At 40.8% G+C, this 24,265-nt stretch overlaps 1 protein-coding gene across 1 annotated transcript; it reads right to left on the reverse strand.

Annotated features, from left to right (window-relative positions):
* Nucleotides 1-20,908: 20,908 nt before the first annotated feature.
* Nucleotides 20,909-24,090, reverse strand: LOC130550804 (uncharacterized). Its single transcript, XM_057328297.1, has 8 exons — nt 23,629-24,090; nt 23,467-23,496; nt 22,733-22,991; nt 22,509-22,648; nt 21,894-22,173; nt 21,603-21,739; nt 21,297-21,385; nt 20,909-21,172 (listed from the first exon to the last, which is right to left on the reverse strand). The coding sequence occupies exons 1-8, from the start codon at nt 23,660-23,662 to the stop codon at nt 20,909-20,911; spliced, it is 1,233 nt and encodes a 410-aa protein (XP_057184280.1). The 5' UTR covers nt 23,663-24,090.
* Nucleotides 24,091-24,265: the final 175 nt, after the last annotated feature.

Below are 24,265 nucleotides of genomic sequence, written 5' to 3' on the forward strand. Positions count from 1 at the left end.
GATAGTTGGAAGAATGCCTTTAACCAAACAGTTCTTGGACTCCATTGACTAGTAGGAAAATTACTTTATATTTTTTTGTTCTGTTGAACACAATAGAAAATATTTAGAAGAATGTAGGACAGCAAACAGTTCTGGGGCACTTTTGACTATTTGTAATTTTTCCTACTATGGGAGTCAATGGGGTCCAAGATCTGTTTGGTTATAAGCATTCGTCCAAATATCTTTCTCTGTGTTCAACAGAACAAAGAAATGTATACAGGTTTGGAACAACTAGAGAGTAATTCATGACAGAATTTTTATTTTTGGGTGAACTATCCATTTAGAACTTATCAAAATAACTCATAAGTAAAAGACATTACTTGTGACCAACAATCCTAAAACCAATCAAATAAAAACTAATCCTAAAGTCAAAACTTAAAGAAATTTCATTTGTGCGGTTTTGCTTGCATAAAAACTCAACACATCATTTCCCCATAGTTTATGTTTGCTATAATAATAAAATAAGAACCCTACAGTTAATTATTATCCAGTAGCTTATTTATGGGTACATTGTGATTAGATATATAATATTAAAATTATAAAAGTTACCCCTTACTTTTAAAATACTTACAGTATAAATATTTTTTTAATTTCCTCACCCCTTTATTTCCCTTTACCTACAAATGTGTGCTGTAGAGGTACATTATTATTACAATTAGTTACGCTGTTTAATTAGTTACACATGTAGTTGAAAATCTGTTTAATTATGCGGTACATTGTGGTCCATAATCTAAAGCGTTACCAAAAGATCAAAAGGAGAAACAATGTAGAAATATTATGCAGATATATGAGCCTTATTTGCTCATATTTAAAAAGGGTACCAACAATTTTGTCCACGTGTGTATCAGACTTTTTAAAATAAGTTATAGATTTATACTGTACTGTATCTGTAAAAGTCTGCTACTTTTATGTGATTTGATTGGCTGACCCAAATCTTAAAGAGTCACCCGGAGGTTTTCATTATTTAAGTTCTAGTCTCATTTAGATGTAAGAAGAATCTCTCCTTGGTTTATTCAGGGCTTGTGAAGGATTGCTGAGTTGTTGACAATAAACGAAAAAAATGACCAGCACTTGTCATTAGTGAAAAATGTCTGAGAGAAAAAATGTTCTTCTGTGGATTTCAATATGCAACGTAAGGTGACTGGATGAGTTTTAATGGACGCACCATTTTGTTAGCAACTGCCAAATCAGCTTAACATTCCTCTTAATTTTCCACAGTATCAACACCTGCAGCATTTTTCCTAAAGTAACACGAGTTACTACAAACCCCTGAAGTTAAGAAAATCCTTCTTTGTAATTGCAGAATGCATGCAAAATTGCACCACCCCTGGCTAAAATAAATATGTATTTATGGTGAAATGCTGCACAGTCTTTACAATGAGTGCAGCAGAAAAAGACAAACAATTATTGTGATGAATTAGAATGCATAGAATCAAGTGATGGACCCTACAATTTTAATGTATTGTGTCAGTTTGTTTACTAGCAAACAATTTCTGGGCATTAAGGGATTAGTTTCAGATTAGTTTGAAAAATAAATGATGCAAAACATTTTAAACACACGCATAGCCAAATTCACAAGAACGAAACCTAATTCATGCACACCAAAATCAATTCAGAACTATAGTTCATTGCATAAGTCAACAAATGCAAAATGGTTGAAATAGTCACGCAAACTGTCTATACATTTCTATTGGTCTTTTATTGGGCAATTGTTAGATCCAAATTAGCTATGGTTGCTTTGCACACAGGTGGCTTTTATTGTACACTGTACAACTTCTCTTTTGCTGCCCTAAATTTTTATATATAATAAAATTGGCTTTTCAAGTCATTTCAACTTACTACTTTAAATTTTGGGGTGGTGGAGTTAATGTAACTTAACCGATTAACTTATTTTGATGAGTTGAAGTAATGTAAACCATTTAAAAGTGTAAAATAGCAAGTTGAAACGACTTGTAAAAAACAGAAGGCAGCAAGAAATGTTTAAGAAACTCTGATCCTAAGATCCCTCAGCCACATAAAAACACACCTTCAACCTTCTGCCCTATTTCTGTAAAATTAATTGAAATGGGCCTTGGGTTCTGTTAATGTTGGATTTTTTTTAATGTATTCTGTGTGTGTACTCTTTACTCTTTTTCTTTCCCCATTACTAAAACGACATTTTGAAGTATAAAGAAAAATCTACTTGTAATTTACTTTTTTTTAAAGAACTAGAATAAAAATGATTACTGAATCTTCTTTAACATATTACAAGAAATCACTTTAATTGTTCAATGTCACTTGATGGCCCAGTTTCACAGACAAGGCGTAAGGCTAGTCCCAGACTAAAATGAATGTGTGACCTGTCTTAACTGAATGTAACTTGCCCAGTAATATCTTAAAATACTGTATATAAGTTCCATTGTTTTGTCTCAAGATGCACAACAGTAATGTATTCTTCTAAGGCATTTTTATAAAAGAGACATAAATAACTTAATTCAACTAAGGCTTAGTCCTGGCTTAAGATGAGCCGTGTCTGTGAAACCGGTCCTAAATGTTCTAAAAAAAAGACACGGACCCTTAATACATGTGGGTGGAAATGGACCAAAAACTTTAATGGACCAAAAGCATGGGTGCCCATGGAATCCAGCTGTTCAAAGGGTTGCACAGAGCTAGTTTTGGGTGTTATCGTTATACTTTTCATGTGGGCTACTGTAACCGGTCTTACTCACACCGGGCCTGCTATGAGTGGGCCTTGAACCGGCGATCGGCATGGGATACGGGCGCTCTAACGAGGAGGCTAAAGACTGCAGCCTCAAGCGTCTGTCCCTAGAGAACCTCTTGAGGTCTGGGAGTGAGATTTACCTGCACCGCTCTCTCTCTCACTGGCCTCCGTTACTCTACCACAAAATTTGCAAATGATACTCTGTTGAATGTAAAATGCTAATAAATATATTGTATTTGTAATTCATAGCACTGCATACTAAAAAACATTAAGTGTAAGCTACACAGTCAGTCCACAAATATTTTTTATGGAATATTTTATTTTGATTTAAAGTAGTTTAACCAAATATGAAAATGATGTCATCATTTATTTACCTCTGTGTCATTTCAAGGCTTTATGACACTCTGGGTATTAACCACAGTTTGGGTATGGGAAGCGCTATACAGGAAAGAAAAGTTTAGTTTAATTATTTATTAAATAATTATTATACAATACTATAATGATATTCTTATACAAGTATTATTTTACAAGCATGTCTTATCTAACCTGAAGGACTTACTCGTTGCAAACTGGTGTTTTATTGTGGGGACATCTACTTACATCTAAGAAATCCACTGTACTGTATATACTTAACAATATACTTAAACCCTGTAGTGTTAAGACTTGAAATTAACTCCATGGGCATAAGTATTTAAAACTATGACAAAGTTTTAAGAAATGATAATGCTTTAATACATGTTTAAATATTTGTGTTAGTATAAAACTTATCCGTTTAGGAACAATTCTTGTCTTGTCTCAGTAATATGAGATGCTTTTTCTCAGGGACAGAAGTGGCATTGCATGCAGCTGATGCGCCAAATTATCATATGTTTTACTAAACAAACACTAGAGGGTAATGGGCACCTGAAAAAAAACTATTTATTCATTGATTTATATTTAATTTATAAATAATTTCTATAATCCCATTTTATCGCCCATTAAAATATTAAATAATGAACTACTTTGTAATTTAACCTATTTGAGATTAATAAATTAATTTGTAAACAACTGAACAATTAGGTATTAAACGATGAAATGCCTTCTACCGTGTCTACACCGGACGCGAATGGCGTAATGCGACATGACAAACTTAAGTCTTTATCGATTGACGATTGGCTCGTTTTACTGAAAGGTGGGACTTCCTTTGCTAGAGCGGCCATATTGAGTGTTGCATTCCTCTCCATTCATTGTAACGGCAGTGGCGCATCTTGTTAATATTAACATCTTTTATTCAAGAAACAAGTATGAGGTAAGTATGCAAAGAGAGGTGATGAGAAACAAGCAGAGGGAAAAGGGGGTTCAGGACATCACATTAAAAGGGTTATTGAGCAGCAGGAGAGTATAGGTAACATATTATTTTCTGTGGTTATCTCGGGATGAGTATCCCGAGGTAGGGCAGGAGGACAGAGAGAGAATAATTAGCGTCGCTTCTGTTCATTAACTTATTAACAAGAGTTAATGCTGGTATGCGTCATATGTATGCTTTGCGGAAAAGATGCGTTTTTAATCTAGATTTAAATTGGGAGAGTGTGTCTGACCCTGAAATAGTATCGGGAAGGCTATTCCAGAGTTTAGGTGCTACGTATGAGAAAGCTCCGCCCCCTTTGGTAGATTGTGTTATTTTAGGTACTATCAGAAGTCCGGAGTTTTGTGATCGTAGAGAGCGTGATGGGTTGTAGTGTGATAGAAGCTCTGTTAGATAAGCAGGAGCTAAACCGTTTAATGCTTTATGAGTGATTAGAAGTACTTTATAGTCTATACGAGACTTAATGGGTAGCCAGTGTAGGGAGGATAAAATTGGTGTTATGTAGTCAAATTTTCTAGACCTTGTAAGAACTCTGGCAGCTGCATTCTGAACTAACTGTAATTTGTTTAATGATGATGCAGGACAACCACTAAGTAGTGCATTACAATAATCAAGTCTTGAAGTAATACATGCATTAAATAGTTTTTCTGCGTCAGAAATACACAAAATATTCCGCAGTTTGGCAATGTTTCCAAGATGGAAAAAGGCTGTTTTTGTGACGTTTGAGATATGGTTTTCAAAAGACAGGTTTCTGTCCAATGCAACGTCAAGGTCTTTAACTATGTTTGCTGAGGTAACAGTGCATCTGTCACAGTTATATTCTGTTCTGTTTTGATTTTGTCTTCTGTGCCTGATTTCCTTATTAGTTCATTATTCCCTCACCTGATTCTGTTTACCTGATTATGTTCCCCTGTGTATTTAAGCCTGTCTGTCCCTTTATTTCATTGTCCGGTTTTAAGTTGTTATGTTGGATTTCTGATTAAAGCTCTTTTTGATTATACTTCCTCGTCCTATGCTTGATCACAGCCATTCCATGACAGCATCCTTCTATTTGCAAGTTGTAATCTGTAATATTCTGCTCACAGGTATTTGGTCTGGTAAGCAATATCTCTGTATTATCTGAATTTACATTTACATTTAGTCATTTAGCAGATGCTTTTATCCAAAGCGACTTACAAAGAGTTCAGGGAGCAATAAGCGATATGTCATAAAGGAGCAATAATACAACAGGTGCTAATACAAAGTTACTAGTTTCAACAAAAACTAGACCACTACCTGTTGAGAGAAAGAGAGGGTTAGTTTTTCTTCTTCTTCTTCATTTGTCTGTCAAGTATTCACAGAAGAGATGGGTTTGAAGTAGTTTTTTGAATGTTGTGAGAGATGTGGTTGACCGGACTGAGTTAGGAAGAGTGTTCCACCAGGAAGGAGTTTTACTGACCTTATAAGAAGGCAATTCAAGACGCCGCTCGTTTGCTGAACGCAGGGTTCTTGATGGGGTGTAGGAGTGAATTTAGCAGAAGAAAATTACTAGTCATGATAGTCATATGTCCTGAACGCACCCTTCCAGTTTTGTTAATTTTGAGGTTTCATCCTGTCTAGATGATATGTGTAACTGAGTATCGTCTGCATAGCTATGAAAACTAATTCCATGTTTTCTAATAATGTTACCTAGGGGCAGCATGTATATAGAGAATAGCAAGGGTCCTAAAACCTATCCTTGAGGTAATCCATAGTTTACTGGCATTTGATTTGATGATTCCCCATTTAAATGAACAAACTGATATTGGTCAGATAAATATGATCTGAACCATTGTAAGACTTGTCCCTGAATACCAATATAATTCTGTAAGTGATCTTAGCAGTATGGCATGATCAATGGTATTGAATGCGGCACTATGGTACAGTAAAACTAGTAGTGAAAAACAGCCTTAGTCTGATGTTAGGAGTAGGTCATTTGTAATTTTAACAAGTGCGGTTTCCATGCTATGATGTGGTCTAAAGCCCGACTGAAATTTTTCGTGTACGTTGTTTTTTGTAGGAAAGAGCACAATTGCGCAGATATTACTTTTTCCATTATTTTAGACAGATATGGAAGATTTGATATCGGCCTATAGTTTCCTATTTAATTTGGGTCTAAGTGCAGTTTCTTAATAAGAGGCTTAATAACGGCTAGCTTAAAGTGTTTTGAAAGATGACCTACAGTGAGTGAGGAGTTAATAATATTAAACGGGCTCTAGTGCAACTGGTAATAATTATTTTAATAGTTTAGTGCAGGGGTCTTCAACGTGTTTTGGTGCAAGGACCCTTTAGATGAGCGATGCATGGAGCAGGGACCCCCTTATACTAAATGTGTAAACAGAGCTATTTAAATAGAAACAATGTAAACGCGTCCCACAGAACACCATACAAGGGTTAAGAATATGGTGTTCATAGTACTAGCGACTTCTTCAAGATCACATGTGTTTAAGGGTGCACTAAGTAGTTGGGACAGGTTGGGATTCTCAAAAAAAAGTGCACTATAAGTACCTGGATGATGCACTCATTCAACCGAAAATATGAAGAGTGGAACTGTGGACACTTTACGCACTCAACGGTCGCAGTTTCGCTTACGTAGTGGAAGGGAAGCGAGGCTATCAGACGCTGCTCCAGCAAAACTCTCCTGCAGGGTGATAACGCTTCAATCTGATGATGACTAAAGTATTGCTGGGCAAAACAGATGAAAATTACATTAAATGTACAATGGACAAATTTATTTTTATTCTCATGCATTGCGCAGTGCGATTGATGTCATTTGCGCTCGTAAGAAAAACGATGTATAGCACAGTTTTGATGAGTGTGTCTTTTGTAAGTCCAAATAAGGAGTCTACACCCTGCGATGTAGCCCCCCTGTATATCTGGGGCATTATAAAAAGAGACTCTGGACATTGTTCTAGGCCGAACCTCGTGGTGAAGACTTCTCATTGTTATGTTTGTATGATTACTTTTTATGATTTGTTATTAAAGCGAAGCCATTCTATATGGTGTCTCAGTGTGAGGTAATTACAAATATACATATTATCTGAACCTGAATAAAACCACCGATCTAGTCAAAGTGACCGAACCTGCTGAGCTTAGCAGGACACCGCACTCAATCTGTAGGTGAGATCATATCTATAGTGTGCATTTGGGGCTTTTCAAGGTAAATATGTGTGCGTAGGATGTATTGAACTTGATTTATGGATTGCAGAAGTTGCTGCTAGGGTGTTTGGGTGTTCAGTCGGTCTATAAATACCTTATATGACAGTTAGTATAAAACCGTTAAGTATTCCATTTGGGACGATACTTCCCTTCTAAAATTCATACACTACATGGTTGAGAGCATAAAACATAGTTTAAGTGCATACTATACTAAACAGTCATGGAGAAACAGTCATTTTTTTGTTTGTTTTAACTGTAGTAAAACCATGTTTTTGTTTAGTTTTGTTTACACATATTACATTTTTTAAGGGTTCCATCACATGATTCACAGAGGACCACGGTTCTTTAGTGGTCTACTAAAGAAAAAAGTAATCTGTATTTTGGATGGCCTGAAGGTGATGAACATCCTACTTTCATTTTTGGGTGAACTGTCCCTCTGGGGATCTCCAACCCTGCTCCTGGAGAGCTATCATCCTGCATACTTTCATTCCGACCCTGTTCAAACACACCTGTTGTGATTTTCAAGTAAACCTAAACAACTTGATGAGATGGTTCAGGTGTGGGGTTTTTTTTTCCGGCTTGGAGCTGAAATCTGCAGGACAGGAGCTCTCCATGAGCAGGGATGGAGACCACTGCATTAAAGTAACGGTTACATGATTAGTAATCATTGACATAATGACGTAAGGGGCGAGTAAAGAAAGATTTGACATTTTTGTGTGAACTAACAATTGAAGTCTGTATGATTGTTAGACTGAAATTAAAGCTTATCTGAAAGAAGATTTACGATACACAATGTTTGACGCAGCATTTAAAGGGGCGGTGAATTAAGACCTCAAATTTAACCCAAGCTTTTGTTGTATAAGAGTGAATCATATTCAAGCGAACATCCTGTAAGTGTCAGAACTGCAAACGCCCTTGTTTCTGAAATTACAACTGTTATTGACACCAGGCTCAGCCAACGCCAGGTCCTGGAATGCACCTATCTATGACATAGATAGGCTGAACACCGCTTCCACAGAAGAATATCAACGACTACTTCTCTAGCCCCGCCCACTGGTTCGCGAATGACTTTAGCCAGATTGACATGATTGACAAACTGGTAACCATAGCGACGATTTTTTGGCTAAAGATTTGTTTTGTCCGTCAGTTTAAACTTAACTGCTGATATGCTCTTATGCTTTGATATGCTCTTATGCTTTGTTGCCATATTTTTTATTAATAAGCGCTTTTATGCTGGTTGTTTGGTCTTAGATCCAAAAGCCTCGGCACTTAGGTCTTAAGAAATGGTCTGTTGCAGATTTTAAGAATTTTTGGTCTTATAAAATATATAAACAATTTGCATTTTAAGGTTTTTGTCTAGTCTTTATTTGCTTATTTTTTCTGTGAAGATCTGGCAACCCTGTCACTTTAGCGAATGGCTCTCGAGAGTGGCTAGCCCCGTGTCATGTGTGCAAAAGTGAGGACTTCTTTCACTGTTATTTTTATTTAGAGCGACCAAGCAACAAACATGCAACATTGTGCAGCGCCTGGTTGTGGAAGAACACAGTCGCTTCCTTCGGATTTTGATATTAGGAATGCATGGTTGAAGTTTATTTTTAAGTACGTTCCTGCTCACGTGGGTGAAACATTGAGCATTTGTTCGCATCATTTCACCGTGGATTCCTTTGTGAACAAGGCGCTGCATTTGCGGAGAGACTCAAATTAAAAAGCAGTGCTGTGCAGTCAGTATTGGATCTGACAGGAATGGCGCAGGAATCTTATGCGATTTAAACATACACTGAACAAAATTATAAATGCAACACTTTTGTTTTTGCCTCCATTTTTCATGAGCTGAACTCAAAGATCTAAGACTTTTTCTATGTACACAAAAGGCCTATTTCTCTCAAATATTGTTCCCTTTCTGTCGGTCTCTCGACGTTGTGTCGAGCCGACAGATGGGGTTCGCTCTTGAGAACCTATCAACTTCCGACTACTTTAGAAAAGGCCAATGAAATTGGCAAATGAAATTTGCATGCCGGACTCCGCCCCCAGATATCCGGGTATAAAAGGGAGACGGCGTGCTTCATTCATTCACCTTTTGTTCTTCGGAGCCTTCACACATGATCGACTTCGAGACTTCAAACTCTACGCCGAATTACTGCTGGAATCTTACGATGTGGTGCAGCGGACTGTCCCTTCCTGCAGCGACTTCCCCTGAGTGTCTCGGCAGTTACAGAAGTGTTTGAATGTTATCTCTAAAAGAGCAAATTTCTCCAGCGTGGCCTGTCCCGCTGTTCTCCTGGGTGCAATACACTCATCGAGGAGGGGGACGGACACAAGGTCTGCTTCCAGTACGCTGGGGCAGACGTTGTGGATACGTCCTGCCCGCACTGCGGGCGGTTGATGATTCAAACGTTGCGTCATGCGCGGGCCCTGGGTCGGGCGATGTCCACACTTGTGGTCCAGGAGAGACACCTCTGGCTGAACCTTGCACAGATGAGTAATGTCGAGAAAGTCCGCATTCTCGACGCACCCATCTCGCAAGGGGGGGCTGTTTGGTGATACTGTCGAGCAGCAGTTCTCGACAGTAAAGAAGCAGACAGAGGATATCAATCATATCCTCCCTAGCCACGATTCCCTAGCCATTCCATCGCTGGTTGGTCGATCCGGGACGGTTCCTGCCCCGTCCCAACAGCCCACTTCTAAGAGTTTTCTCTCTCTCTGGGTGTTTATCACAGCCGCTCTCACCCTCTACACAATGGTGTTCGGCAACTCGACGTTGCATCACGGCGAGACCCAATGTCGAGGATAATCAGCATCCTAAGCGCTCTCAATCGACGGTGCGTTGTGCTACATCATCGTCTGGGTATTATCACAGCCGCTCTCACCCTCTACACGACGGTGTTCGGCAACTCAACATTGAGGCGAGACCCAGTGTCGAGGATAATCATCAGCCGAAGCACTCTCAATCGATGGTGCGTTGTGCTACATCATCGCCAGGCAGGTAAAACAGCAGAGCCGATCTCCTGTATCTCCTGATCTCCCTGTACACACAGGGACCTAGTGCTTCGGCACCAAGATCGATCGGGACTACAGGTCAACCGAGAAAAGAGCGAGCTCTCCCCTGTGCAGAGCATCCTCTCTCTTGGTATGGAACTCAACTCTGTCTCCATTACAGCATGACTGACTACAGAGCGCACTCAGTCAGTGTTGAACTGCCTGGAACAATTCAAGCAGTCAGCGGTCCCCCTGAAACAATTTCAGAGGCTCCTGGGCACATGGCATCCTCGGCAGGGGTGATACCCCTCGAGTTGATGCACATGAGACCGCTCCAACACTGGCTACAGAGTCGAGTTCCCTGGAGAGCGTGGCACACCGGCAGCAGGCGGATGGTGATTACGCCTCTCTGCCGACGCACCCTAACCCCTTGGTCTTCAATGACCTTTCTACGGACGGGGGTCCCTCTCGGGCAGGTCACGAGGCACGTCGTCATGACGACAGACGCCTCCCTGCAGGGTTGGGGTGCCGCGTGCAACGGGCACGTAGTGTCGGGCGATGGACGGGCCCCCGCCTGCGCAGGCATATCAACTGCCTAGAGTTGTTGGATGTGCTACCCACACTGAAGGGGTTACAACCTCTCGTGCAGGACAAGCACGTGCTTGGTCGGATAGCACAACTGCCATAGCGTATATCAACCGCCAGGGTGGCGTTCGCTCATGGCAGCTAACACGACTCGCCCGACGCCTCCTCCTGTGGAGTCCACAGGTGATCAGCTCCCTGCGATCCACACATATCCCAGGCGACCTGAACCAGACAGCCGATGCGCTCTCTCGTCAGTTGATGACACGCGGAGAGTGTTGACTCCACCCCCGCGCAGTCCAGCTCATTGGGTACAGTTCGGGCGGGCTCAGGTAGGCCTGTTCGCCTCCCTGGACACCACCCATTGCCCGCTAGGGTACTCCCCATCCGAGGCCCCCCTCGGAACGGATGCTCTAGAGCAGCGGTTCTCAATCCTGGTCCTCGCGGACCCCTGCTCTGCATATGTTGTATGCTTCTCCTACCGCTTCGGAGGTTTGTTCAATATGCCCGTAAGAGCCCTGCGAAGTAAACATCACTAGATATTCTGCCATAATTCCAGTTCGAAATGGGCGTATATGTTCCATCCAAAGGGAACTAAGCGTGACTACGCAAATCTCAAGATTACGGTTAAATAACCCTTCAAACTTCCGTAGTAGGTTTTGTCTGTGTGAGGACGCTGTGTTCGTGTTCTTAAATTAACTTCAGCCGATTTCCTGTGTGCAGTGAGTAGAGAGCAATGAACACTGGTCAGGGAGCACGTCAATCGGAACGATTCATTCATTGAGCTCTCTTCTAACGAGCTGGCAATTTAAATCAGGTGTGTTAAACAAGAGAGAAACACAAAATATGCAGAGCGGGGGTCCGCGAGGACCAGGATTGAGAACCGCTGCTCTAGAGCACAGCTGGCCGTGGGACAAGCGGAAGTACGCCTTTCCCCCAGTGAGCCTCATTGCACAGACCCTGTGCAAGGTCAGGGAAGAGGAGCATCAAGTGTACTAGTTGCGCCATACTGGTCCAACCGGACTTGGTTCTCAGAGCTAATGCTCTTGACGACAGCTCCCCCCTGGCCGATTCCCCTGATGAAGGACCTGCTTTCCCAGGGGAAGGGCACGTTATGGCACCCCAGGCCAGACCTCTGGAACCTCTGGAACCATGTCTGGCCCCTAGACGGGACGAGGAGATCCTGAGTGGCCTACCCCCTGCGGAGGTTAATACCTTCACTCAGGCTAGGGCCCTGGCCACTAGGCCACTATACGCCTATAAGTGGTGCTCTTCTCGAAGAGAAGACTCGCGGAGTTGCTCGATCGGGAACGTGCTGTCCTTCCAGAGACTCGAGAGTAATCTCTCCCCTTCCACAATGAACGTGTATATAGCCGCTATTGCCGCTCATCACGACCCAGTTGCTGGTAAGTCTCTAGGACAGCACAACCTGATCATTTGGTTCCTAAGGGGCGCGAGAAGGCTACCGCCTCACCCGCGTTCCGTACCCTCTTGCGACCTTGATGCGGTCCTGGAGCCCCTCGGAGATGCCGCTCTTTCTCACCTTACGACGAAGACGGCTCTCCGGATGGCGCACAAGAGGGTAGCGGACCTACAAGCATTCTCCGTGTCCACAGATTGCCTAGAACTCGGGCCCGGTGATTCTCACGCTATCCTGAGACCCCGGCCCGGCTACGTGCCCAAAGTTCCCACATCTCCCCCCAGACACCAGGTGGTGAACTTACAGGCGCTCCCCACCGGGGAGGAAGACCCAACCCCATCCGTGTTGTGTCCAGTACGCGCATTGCGCCTCTACTTGGACCGCACGCAGAGCCACAGGAGCTCTGAGCAGCTCTTTGTCTGTTTGGAGATCAGCAGAAGGGGAGGGCTGTCTCAAACAGAGATTGGCGCACTGGATCATGGACGCTACGGCGTACCGGTCCTAAAATCGTCCGTGCCCACTGGCACTGGCTCAGGGCGCCTCTCTGGCAGACATCTGAAGAGCTGGGGGTTGGGCTACGCCCAACACCTTCATGAGGGTCTACAGCCTCCGTGTAAAACCGGTATCAGCTCGAGTCTTGCAGGGCATCAGGTAAGAGCGGCGGCCGGTAGGGCGTACGCCTGCGAAAGCACCTTCCCCCATCCTAGGTGGGTCAGCATGCTGTTTTTTGCTCCCCTTCTTCCCCCACTGGGTGAAGAACAGGCATTCCATCCATCACTAAGCAAGCACCTCCTGCGGGCAGGCTGGGCAGAGCAGCCCTGCCCCTTAGGCCAGGTACAACGGAGTTATCCACAACATAGCTCTAACCGGACCTAGTGCTACCGGACGTTGTAACCCCCCAGCAGGGCGGTTCCGTCTGATGTATCCTCATGATTGGTTCCCACCTTGGCAACCCATGACCTTCCCCTAGGTGGACCTCCACCTTGCGGTTAACTCCTTCAGTCCGCACATTTTCCCATGAGTTCTCCCCTAAACGGCGAGACCATGTTCGTATCTCCACTAAAGCTCCTCCCTACGGTAGGAAGTGGTCTCTGTAGCGCATCCCCCATTTGAGGAAGTAGTGCTTACCCAGTGGCGTTACGGTACCGGGTGGCTTCTCGCTGTTAGAGAAACAAGGCCGCCGCCTGTGAGGACAAAAGAAAAGGACATACCAACATTCAAAAAAAGCTCTGGGACCCCCTACCTATCCACTGGTAGGTTACAATTTCGCGGTAGCGCTCACGGCTGACACACCCAGGCCAGTCACCGTCGCTTCGCTAGAGATTGTGACAGGGCACAGTGTCGTGGCGCTTTCCATAGGAAACCCATCTGTCGGCTCGACACAACGTCGAGAGACCGACAGAAGGGGAACGTCTTGGTTACGGATGTAACCTCAGTTCCCTGATGGAGGGAACGAGACGTTGTGTCCCTTATGCCACAACGCGTGCTGCCCGCTGCAGCAGTCGTGAGAGGTCTCAGGCTCCTCAGAACAAAGGTGAATGAATGAAGCACGCCGTCTCCCTTTTATACCCGGATATCCGGGGGCGGAGTCCGGCATGCAAATTTCATTCGCCAATTTCATTGGCCTTTTCTAAAGTAGTCGGAAGTTGATAAGTCCGAAGTTCTCAAGAGCGAACCCCATCTGTCGGCTCGACACAACGTCTCGTTTCCTCCATCAGGGAACTGAGGTTACATCCGTAACCAAGACGTTCACAAATCTGTCTAAATCTGTGTTAGTGAGCACATCTCCTTTGCCGAGATAATCCATCCACCTCACAGGTGTGGCATATCAAGATGCTGATTAGACAACGTGATTATTGCACAGGTGTGCCTTAGGCTGGCCACAATAAAAGGCCACTCTAAAATGTGCAGTTTTGTCACACAGCACAATACCGCAGATGTCGCAAGTTTTGAGGGAGCGTGCAATTGGCATGCTGACTGCAGGAATGTCCAACAGAGCTGTTGCCCGTGAATTGAATGTTCATAACAACACTGGCCCTCGCGGCCAAACAGACTGGCCCACCGGGAATCTTCCTGGTCCTCCTGATTAGCCAATCCAGGCTTGATCATGATAGATGGCTAGCAGCTAGCCGTGAGTGTACATCGGTTAACTCGTTATTATGATGCATCATGGGATTGAATGAGTGCACTCAATAATGTCCACTATGAATTCGGACACCACTAAAAATGGATGTCCCCTCAAATAGTGCACTATATTAGGGTATAGAGGGCTATTTCGGAGACAGCCCTAGATTTAAATTGCGCATGCACGTCAAGTCTACGAGTCCGTAGTAGGTTGTCCCTTTTGTCTTTTTTGCGCTCAGAGGTGTGCTCGTGAGCACCACCTTTGTGCCCTCGATGCGGTCTTTGGCAAAGACCGCATTGAAACAGACTCTGCTGAAGTTACCTACCCAGGAATCCTTGCGAACGACCAATGAGAGAACAGATGGGAGGAGTGTCGTGGATGTCAGACATACATAAACATGACAGAGACGGGCCTCAAGTCTGTCCCAAAAATGCGCTCCCATGTACCCTTGTGGACTCGTGCCTAGTGCCCTATAGGTCTGCACTTCCTGACGTCACCAAGTGTGGACTCAGAGGAGGTCCACAAAAACAGATTGTGCCATTTGGGACAGGGCCACAGAGAGGAAACACAAACAGTCATGGAGAAATAAAGAGAAAACTAAGAAAACAAAGTATAATTGTAAAAGATAATGAACACAACATCCAGCACATGATTGTCCTGCTTCTGGTAAACAGTGTAGAAATTGTGATGAAATGAATTATTTGGCAAAGATGTGTAGGTCTAGGACTCACGCTGTGACAGAAAATGATGTCACGGAACAGCGTGATGACTTATTCGTGATACAAGCACGATCAGTGAAAACAAAATGAACAATGTGTGAACTTTAAACTTAATACTGATTCAGAAGCAAATGTCATTCCTTACAGCCTTGTAGAAAACAAGTGTGAAAAACAAGACTGATTTAATACAAATGTGAAGCTGTCTACATAACAAAAGAAAATGCAGTGAAAAACGTCAATGTGACTTGACATTAAAATATAAACATACATCACTTGTTGTACATCAGCAAAAACAGCAGTTATCATGAGAGAAAGACTTAGAATAGAAGAGAAAACATCCCAGTTCAGGATGCGGTGGATCTGCACTCTTCACTTTAGTTTCCATCAGTCTTTGACTTCTTCACATATAGATGCCGCTCCATCTCCAATCCTTTGACACAACCCTCAGTTCAGGACATTTTCTGCCCTGTTCCGTGATTCTGTAGTTTTCTGTGAAAAAGAAATGAAGCTCCACATCAAGAGTCATCTGTCTATATCTCCTCCATTCTGTATTGTAGTTTTGCTTCAGTGCTGATTGTTTTCATCTGTCTCTTAAATGAACTCACACTGGAAAGTTTTCTGTGACCTCTTACACATTTTGGTCACGTGATTTTCTGAACATGATGAATGATGTGTGGATTTTGTGTGAGTTTGGGACACTAAATAAATCAATAACGAAGCCCCACAAGATCCTGCTCTCTGTCTATCTGAACCTGTGATGAGAGGAGAAGCGACTCATCATTCTCTCTCTCATGACATCTTCAACAGTCTTCAGACATAAGGAGCACATGAAGCGTTCCGGGACGGTAGTCTCTCGATCAGACGGACACCAGAACACCAAACGACTCTTCTCACGCACTCTTGTCCTGACTGTGTGCGCCCCCTGGTGGACAGTCAACAGCATCCTTACGCCGGTTATGGGTCAGGCATGTTTCAGCTGTAACAGAAAGCCATAGGCATGTGCATCGACCAGAGTGAGGGGACGTAACAACATGATTAATAAACGCACCCAAATCAAAACTGTTTGGTCATTGTCAATATTTACCTCTGATGGGGTTTTGTATAAAGCCATGATAAGAGTGGCTGCCTATTGCTTTTAATGTAAAAGAATGTAAAACACTTCAGGCTCGGGGTATTTAAGATTTTCATTTTTTTAAGTACAAACTATTGACATGCTGTTTGCTACTCTTGGATGTGTCTTTGGGAGGGTAGACATTTTAGAATGATTACATCACAGTCTGTTAATGTTTTACTATAGGCCCAGGGTGGAGTATTGTGTTATTTTCTTATTTTTAATGTAACTAACAATACTCCTGGCTATAAGCAAAAAATACAAAGTGCTTTTATGAATGTTACTGAATGAGAGGGTGTTTGGATATTACATTCTAGCCTGTTGTGAAGAGTTTGTATTAGAGACTAGGGAGCGCAGCGTTGAAAGAAGATGCTCCCAGGGCCTGTCTCCTGTGCCCTCCCAGGTGATGCGGCAGCGCACAATAAAAAAACATGATTTTTGAAAAATTCTAAAAACGGAGTTATCTCATTTTGGAACCAAACTCTTCAAATGTTATTCCTTTAAAGTTGCGCTGCACCCCACCCAGATGACGAGTGAGCTGAGCGTCAGAGACACGTGTGAACACGTCACATTGGACGTGTCACTGGTTAAAATGCCGATTTTCTCACGATTTACAAATAGTTGGAAACATTTGAGATAAGTACACAACTGAACAAAATATATAACACTGGCACTGGTTTGTGTTCTGTGTTGAGTTGAGTAAGAGTTTCACAACATTTGCACACCGTTGTCCTTTTGTTGATCTGATCGCTTCCTTTGTTTGCCTCATTTGTAAGTCACTTTGGATAAAAGCATCTGGTAAATTAACTTAAATGTAGAAGTTTTGGGAGACATTATTTACATGTTACTTTCCCAAACCCGTTCCTTCAATTTAACTTTCAACTTATCAGGGTTTTCAGTGGACCAATGCTAACAAATACAATATTGTAAAACGTCACCAATCTAAGTTAATACAGTGTAAAAGTACTGGACTACAGTCATGAGAGTGTTTGTGATTCATGACTTCACATCTCTCTTCAGGAAACATCACGTATCATTAAACACACATCATTTGTTTGGTAAAAGAGTGTTTTGCTTTAAACTCATTTGTTAGGATCATCAATTCAAATCATGACATGCCTGAAAACAAAACTGAGCATCAGCTCAATGTGACCAGTGTTTAAAAACAATTCAAGCTTTTTATTTCTGTGTGAAGAATTGTTTTTCATGTGTCATTTCAATAACACAAGACATGTAATGCCAATGTAAACACGTAAAAAAAGAAAATGTGTTAATAAGACTGTTGGTTAAATGTGTCTTTGATGTCATTTAATCCCATGTTTAGATCAAAGTGTATTTGTCATTAAACCTCTCCCGCTCATGTTTCTTTCTCCGTCAGTTCTTTGTGTGATAACTCAACAGAGACAGAAGCAGCACATGAAGTGATGATCAACATCAAACTTTACTTCACTGAGTTTATTCTCAGCTAGCAAAAATTGGTTCTTTAGACGCTCCTGTAGCCACCCCGGTCCTCGCGTGTCACTACAGAGAGTATTTGACATGTTTCCCTAAATAACAAACAAACACGCTGATGAGGTCAATCAGGTTCAGTTCATGAGATAATGAAGTGATGAACACCTACGAACACGATCGCTCAAGAAGAGATGAACAACTACACGTCACTCTACTAGAATACTCCATGTATTCTCTCTTACTCGTTCCATTCACAAAACAAATGTGTTGCATGCATGTATTTCTATAGGTTTGTGTTCTGTGTTGAGTTGAGTAAGAGTTTCACAACATTTGCACACCGTTGTCCTTTTGTTGATCTGATCGCTTCCTTTGTTTGCCTCGTTTGTAAGTCACTTTGGATAAAAGCGTCTGGTAAAAAGCGCTTACCCTTCGTCAACGCATAAGAGTGTTTAGAACTTGGCGTATGCAAATCATACGATTCCAGTGGTCGCAGTTGTGACCTAAACCTGCTTTTTGCTGGAGAAAAGTGAGTCAAACTTGATTTCTATCGGACTATTTATACAGCAGCAGTACTGTACGTGTAGCAAAATAAATCATATTAAAACAAGAAATGAATCCGTATGCATGTTGATTGAATATATGTGCACATTGCAGTCCAGTGTTTGTTGAATTTCAACTAAATCAAACCTCAGAAGTCATGCAACGGCGATGTGAAGACATGAAAACTGTGATCAAAATCGAGGTTATATTTTCGGAACTTTTCCTAAATATATGTAGAAATATGACTGTTGCTTAAAAGTGAATATAAACTCGTTTTCTTTGCAGTATTTGAGGATTGAAAAAACACAGCGCATCCTTCCACTTTTCCTTTTCTGCAAATAACAAGATATTGATTTGAAATTTGGGAGAAATATTATTAGTAGTTCACAGAATGAAACAAAACGACAATTTCATGTACAGTAAATGCATCCCTATAAAAAGTAAATTCAGAAAAACTGAAAATATTGTTGAAATGGTCTCTCATTTTTTCTGGGTGTGTTTCAACAAAACCTGCTAGAAAGTAGGTTATGTTCACTGAGTTAGTTACTATGGTAACTTATAGTTTTAGTTTAGTCTTTTATTCAAAGCCCTTTTCTGGGGTTAACAAACTCTGAGTTTCCTGAGTGTTCTGGAACACACCATGTTAAAGATCCAGTGTGGGATTTTTAGGAGGATCTATTGACAGAAATGCAATATAAAATACAAAACTATGTCTTCAGAGGTGTATAAAGACCTTACGCAATGAAGCGTGATGTTTGCATTACCTTAGAATGAACTATTTCTATCTACATACAGAGCGGGCCATGCATGGAATTTTCCATGTTGCGCCGCCATGTTTTGTACAGTTGCCCTAAATGGACAAACAGCTTTACAAAACGCCTTTCTTATATATGTTGTTCTTCTTCATGTTTTTTAGAGGCAGCTTGCATCGTCACTAAGTTGTTGTTGCTGTCTGGCTTTTTCGAAGCGTAGATCGTTCGTTCTTTGTTAGAAGTTTTGGTCAAATTTGAGGACCATGCGTATTGTGCACAAGAGCCGAAAGAGCGTGAATCTCCGTCGGCAAAGAAGCGCAAACGTGATGCTGCCAGACGAAGTAGAGACAGCCGACGACAGAAATCCAAGATAAACATTGGAGTAGCTATTCCCAGATGGAAGGCGCTGATGAAAGATAAATGTTTTCAAAGCGAAGCCGAAGTTGCCTGTTTTCTGCTGGACCGGTAAAATAATCCCACTTTAGCAATGTAAATGAAAACTGGTGTTTGACAGCTTTAGCTACAAATGGGCATAACCTCCGAGAGAAGTAACGTTTCTCCTCGTAAGTGCAGAACAAATCTTTTTACTGTGGCGGCCACCGTCATGATTCGAAAGGGAGGGGTGAGCAGAGGACTGAGAGATTGGTTGCGATTCTCAAACTCAGTGAGGTTAACAATTTTGATCAAAAAAAAGATAAATAATTTATAATAAATACTGCTACACTGTGTGAAACAATAAGAACAATCATTTTTTTATTTCATGACACCTTTAAAGTCTTTTAAAGTCTTGTTTTGTAACTGTTCTGCACCAGCCTACCAAGGCAAAATCCTAGTACATGTTAACTCATTGTACTTGACAATAAATGATTCTGATGTTGTATGCTTTATGCGCAGTTAAAAAAGAAAGCAAGTATTTCACCAATATTCTAAAACAGTCGGCAAACTGACTAGATAATGCGGTAAAACTAAACAGTCGGATGTACGCTTGAAAACTATAACACTTTCTTCCATTCTTTGCGACAACAAAGCACCTGAACACAACCAGCTTGGAATCGTGACAGAAGTGGGAATTAACCAATTTCCGAGAGCACATGAAGGCAGCACAATGCAAACTCTTTTTAGTCAGAGAATATTATTATTTATTATCATCATAGATACAATTAAATCTGACCTTAATTACACAATATTCACACGATCCAACATGTACAGAAAACTCCTCTGTTCTCAGCTCTCACTAAACATTTGAACAATGATGATATTGATAGAAAATTGCTATTAATTAATATTGCAATATCCCCAAAATTAAGGCAAATAAAATGTTACAGAAAAGTTCAAATGGGTTTTCAATCACATGAGTATTCAGTGTCTCACATCAAGAGAAAAATATATATAATATGATACAATAAACCAATTCAAACTAAATTTAGATTAAATAAAGGCAAAACAACACATTTAAACTAAACTCAGATTAAATAAAGATATAAAAATAAACAATTGAAACAAAACAGACACAGTCTGAAATTAAAGGACCAGCTGAAAGATTCTTGATAAGGATTTTAATCACAAGAACCTGTAAATGAAACACAATTCACAGAAAATATTAATGGATGAATACACATATAATCAATGCTTTTTGTATTTTGTATGATGATGATTTTAGATCACTCTGTGTTGATCTGTTTTCTGTACTTTCACATTAAAGAAGTAGATCGCCTTCTAAATGAAACTTCTGTCATCATTTTCTCCTCTTGTCATTTCAAACCCGTATGAGTATCTTTCTTTCTTCCGCAGAAGACAAAAGAAAATATGATGACAGAATTTTCATCTTTAAAGAGTGTCGATGAGTCCAGTCATCATTCTACTCTTAAAAATAAAGTTGTTTTGTGAAAGTTCTTCACACTCATGCCACAGAAGAACCAGGAGCGGATTCACAAAAAACGTTCTCAAGAAGAAAATTCCTCTCAAATCTCTAAAGGTAAGATGTTTTATACATGTATTCGGTTGTTTCACATGTGATTATTTTGACGTTTACTCTCCATTGAGGAATTTTTATATTGATATAATATGATAAGGTCATGTTGTTGGAGTCCAGATGTGGGCGGGGCCTGTCCTGACAACACATGACTGTAGGATACTTACGTGTGTCTTCCTCCTCTTTCTCTTCCTCTTTCTTGGGGTGTTGTGTCCAGGACACTTTCAAAACAGAGATGTGTGATGCCAGAGCAGACTGCAGCTAAAATTCATCAAATATGTCAATACACACACAAAACATACTCTCATTTCTCATTCTCTCACCATCACTCGTGTCATATATCACTTCTCTCGTAAATAATCACTTTTATTTGGGGATTTTTGACCTGATGGAGGATGTCGTCGCTCTCGGCAGCTACATCACCACTGGAGGAAAATTTCAGCCTCAGAAAGGTTTTTGTTCTTTGACCTAAAACTGAAAACACAAATTCTAATAAACACAAATAAAACAATTGTGGAAGACAAAATGTCTTATTTCATAGCGTTCATATCGCTCTCGTCTTTCTTTTTTTTATCATAAGTGAATCACACTTGGGAACGGTCTCAAATCATTCATTATAACAAATATTTCCATTTACAAATATTATATTTTAATGTACAGCTTTTACCAAATAGTATTTTTTCGTAATTACATTTTCCATAGACCTCTACCTCACACAGAGAGAGAACTATACTTCCAGGTATGAACAAATTCACATAACGTCCCTCCATTACACCACATGAGTAACTGATGGTGTGACCGAGTAGAAGACCGGAAGTTACGGCACATCTAAAGAGAGAGAGAGAGAGAGAGAATCAATGAATCCCTATAGAGGTGTTTAAACCAATCAATCAATCAATCAATCAACCAACCAATCAACCAATCAGTCAATCAATCAATCAATCAATGAAAAGTGTTGAAGTGATTTCATGAATAACTTTACATGGGGTTGTTGTTTCCATTGTTTTCCAGAGAGTTTCCAATCAGAATCTCTGCTCCATTGGTTTGAACCACACAGCAGTCTGGTCTAGCACTGATGATCACTGTATTGATCTCATAAACATCCAAGAGATCCAACCTCCACCATGGGACACTCTCAAGTGATGTGGAAGAGCAGTATGTACCAATGTCTTGGCCGTCTCTTACACCATCTACAGCATGTTGAGCTACACGGGTGAGATATGTAGATGACTGTGTAACTGTTCCTTTGGATGCTAAATTGTCTAGAAAATACACATTCAAAGACAGTTGATCTCTACAGATATATAAACACTTATATGTATATTAACACAAACACTTATGTTCACGGTAGACCCGCAGCCTCTTTAAACAGCTAATAAAACTTTAATCTGACATAGAAATTTAAGTCTGATACATCATAACCGTTCTAAGATTAATGTCAAATTAAAATAAACAAGAATCTTCCCCTTCAAATGTTAAAGGGCACATGGGAGTTTTTTGATTGATGATCATACAGTTATAATGATTTATAAATTGTTCCAATAGTCCTTTCGTAAAAGGAATATCTAACAGTATCAAAGTTTGTGACAGAAATGACCTGTTTCATAGACCTCCACCTCACACAGACTGAGATGAGATGGTGGTCCAGATCTGAGCACATTCACATAACGTCCCTCCATCCCATGACATGAGTAACTGACAGTATTACCAGGTAGAGGATCGGCGATCACAGCACATCTAGAGAGAAAATCAATCTCTATAGAGGTCAATCAATCAATCAATCAATCAATCAATGAAAAGTGATTTCATGAACAGCTTTACGTGGGATTTTTGATCAGTGAGTTTCCAATCCGAATCTCTGCTGCTCCACTGGTTTCTTCCAAAGAGCTGCCATGAGCCGTGATGATCACTCGACTAATATTATAAACATTCAAGAGATCCAACATCCACCATGGGTTATTTTCTTTGGCTGTAGTAGAGCAGAATTCATCTCTGTATCTTTCACCATCTATGGCATATTGAGCTCCATGGGTGAGATATGTGGATGACTGTGTAACTGTTCCTTTCAATGCCAAATTCTCTAGAAAATATATATTCAAAGACAGTTGATCAGTCACTCAAAAGATATAGAAGTCATGAAATGTGTCAACATTAAAAGGTGAATATGAGGTTTTTAGATTTTTAGTCATTTACTACCAGATATACTGTATATTGCCTCATTCAACAGTTCCAGAAGTTTCTCAATGCACACGTGAGCTGCGTGTTAGCAGCACTTATGTTTCTGTCACTAATGTTAACAGAACATGAATGAAATAATAATGATGTTCTTAGCTACAAAATATGAATCTGTTTATTATATTTCCATTGGAAGCTCTGGAAAGACTGAGCGTCTAGATGAGTGATGATTAAAAACACAAACATGACAGAATGAAGCATTAGAGAACAGTCAGAAACACATTCTCATGAGAATTAAACTGTCATCTAACCACAAACTTACAACAATGAATGAACAAAAAAACATTACATTTCTGTGAAGAATCAAAAGAGTTGATTACCTCCTGAACTAGCTGGAATACAAACAAGACCTGTTGAACAAAAAATCATTTTAATGCAAATGTTTAACTTGCAAAAAGATTTGAATGAAGAATGGCTGACAGCATGTATAATGTTGAGATGTTTGTGTGTTTATGAGGTGATGTGAGGTGAGGTGTACTCACAAGAAAGTAAAATCAGATGAATGAGTTTGTCCATGTCACCGTGTAAAGGTGAAGAAGCAGACCCAGAGAGAATAGAAGAGATAGTCAACACGCACCGCAAGAGAATTATGAGCCGAACTCACCTCGGGGATTACAGGTGAAGATTTCACTCAGTGTGTCTTCTTCACTCTTCACTCTGTTTGACTCTCCACCCTCATGACGTCATCACTGACGCTCTGATGAACGTATATACAGCTAATGCACCTCATTCACTTTACACACTAATATGACAAATTACATCTTTACATTTGTTCTTACACATTCGCTGTGTACATTTGGAACACTCTTTACACATCATCTTAGACGCGTGTTTCCCAAAAGCATCGTAACTTCATCATAACTTGAAAATCGTCGTAGATCTGAGTGATCTGAGAGTGATCGTAAATCCTCAAGTGCATCGTAAAACAGAGTTATGAGGACACCTGCAGGACAACAGGAGAATTGCACCTAAACTTAAACACTCCTATATGTGACTTTTAATTCTCTCTCTATTAGTTTTTATTGTTTGTTTCAATTACTTAAATTACTAAACTAAATAATAAAATGAATACAACACAAACAATAAGAAAACATATACCGTAGTTTGGCATAAGACATG

The sequence above is a fragment of the Triplophysa rosa genome, unplaced genomic scaffold (genome assembly GCF_024868665.1).
Source record: "Triplophysa rosa unplaced genomic scaffold, Trosa_1v2 scaffold431, whole genome shotgun sequence".
Taxonomy (NCBI): domain Eukaryota; kingdom Metazoa; phylum Chordata; class Actinopteri; order Cypriniformes; family Nemacheilidae; genus Triplophysa; species Triplophysa rosa.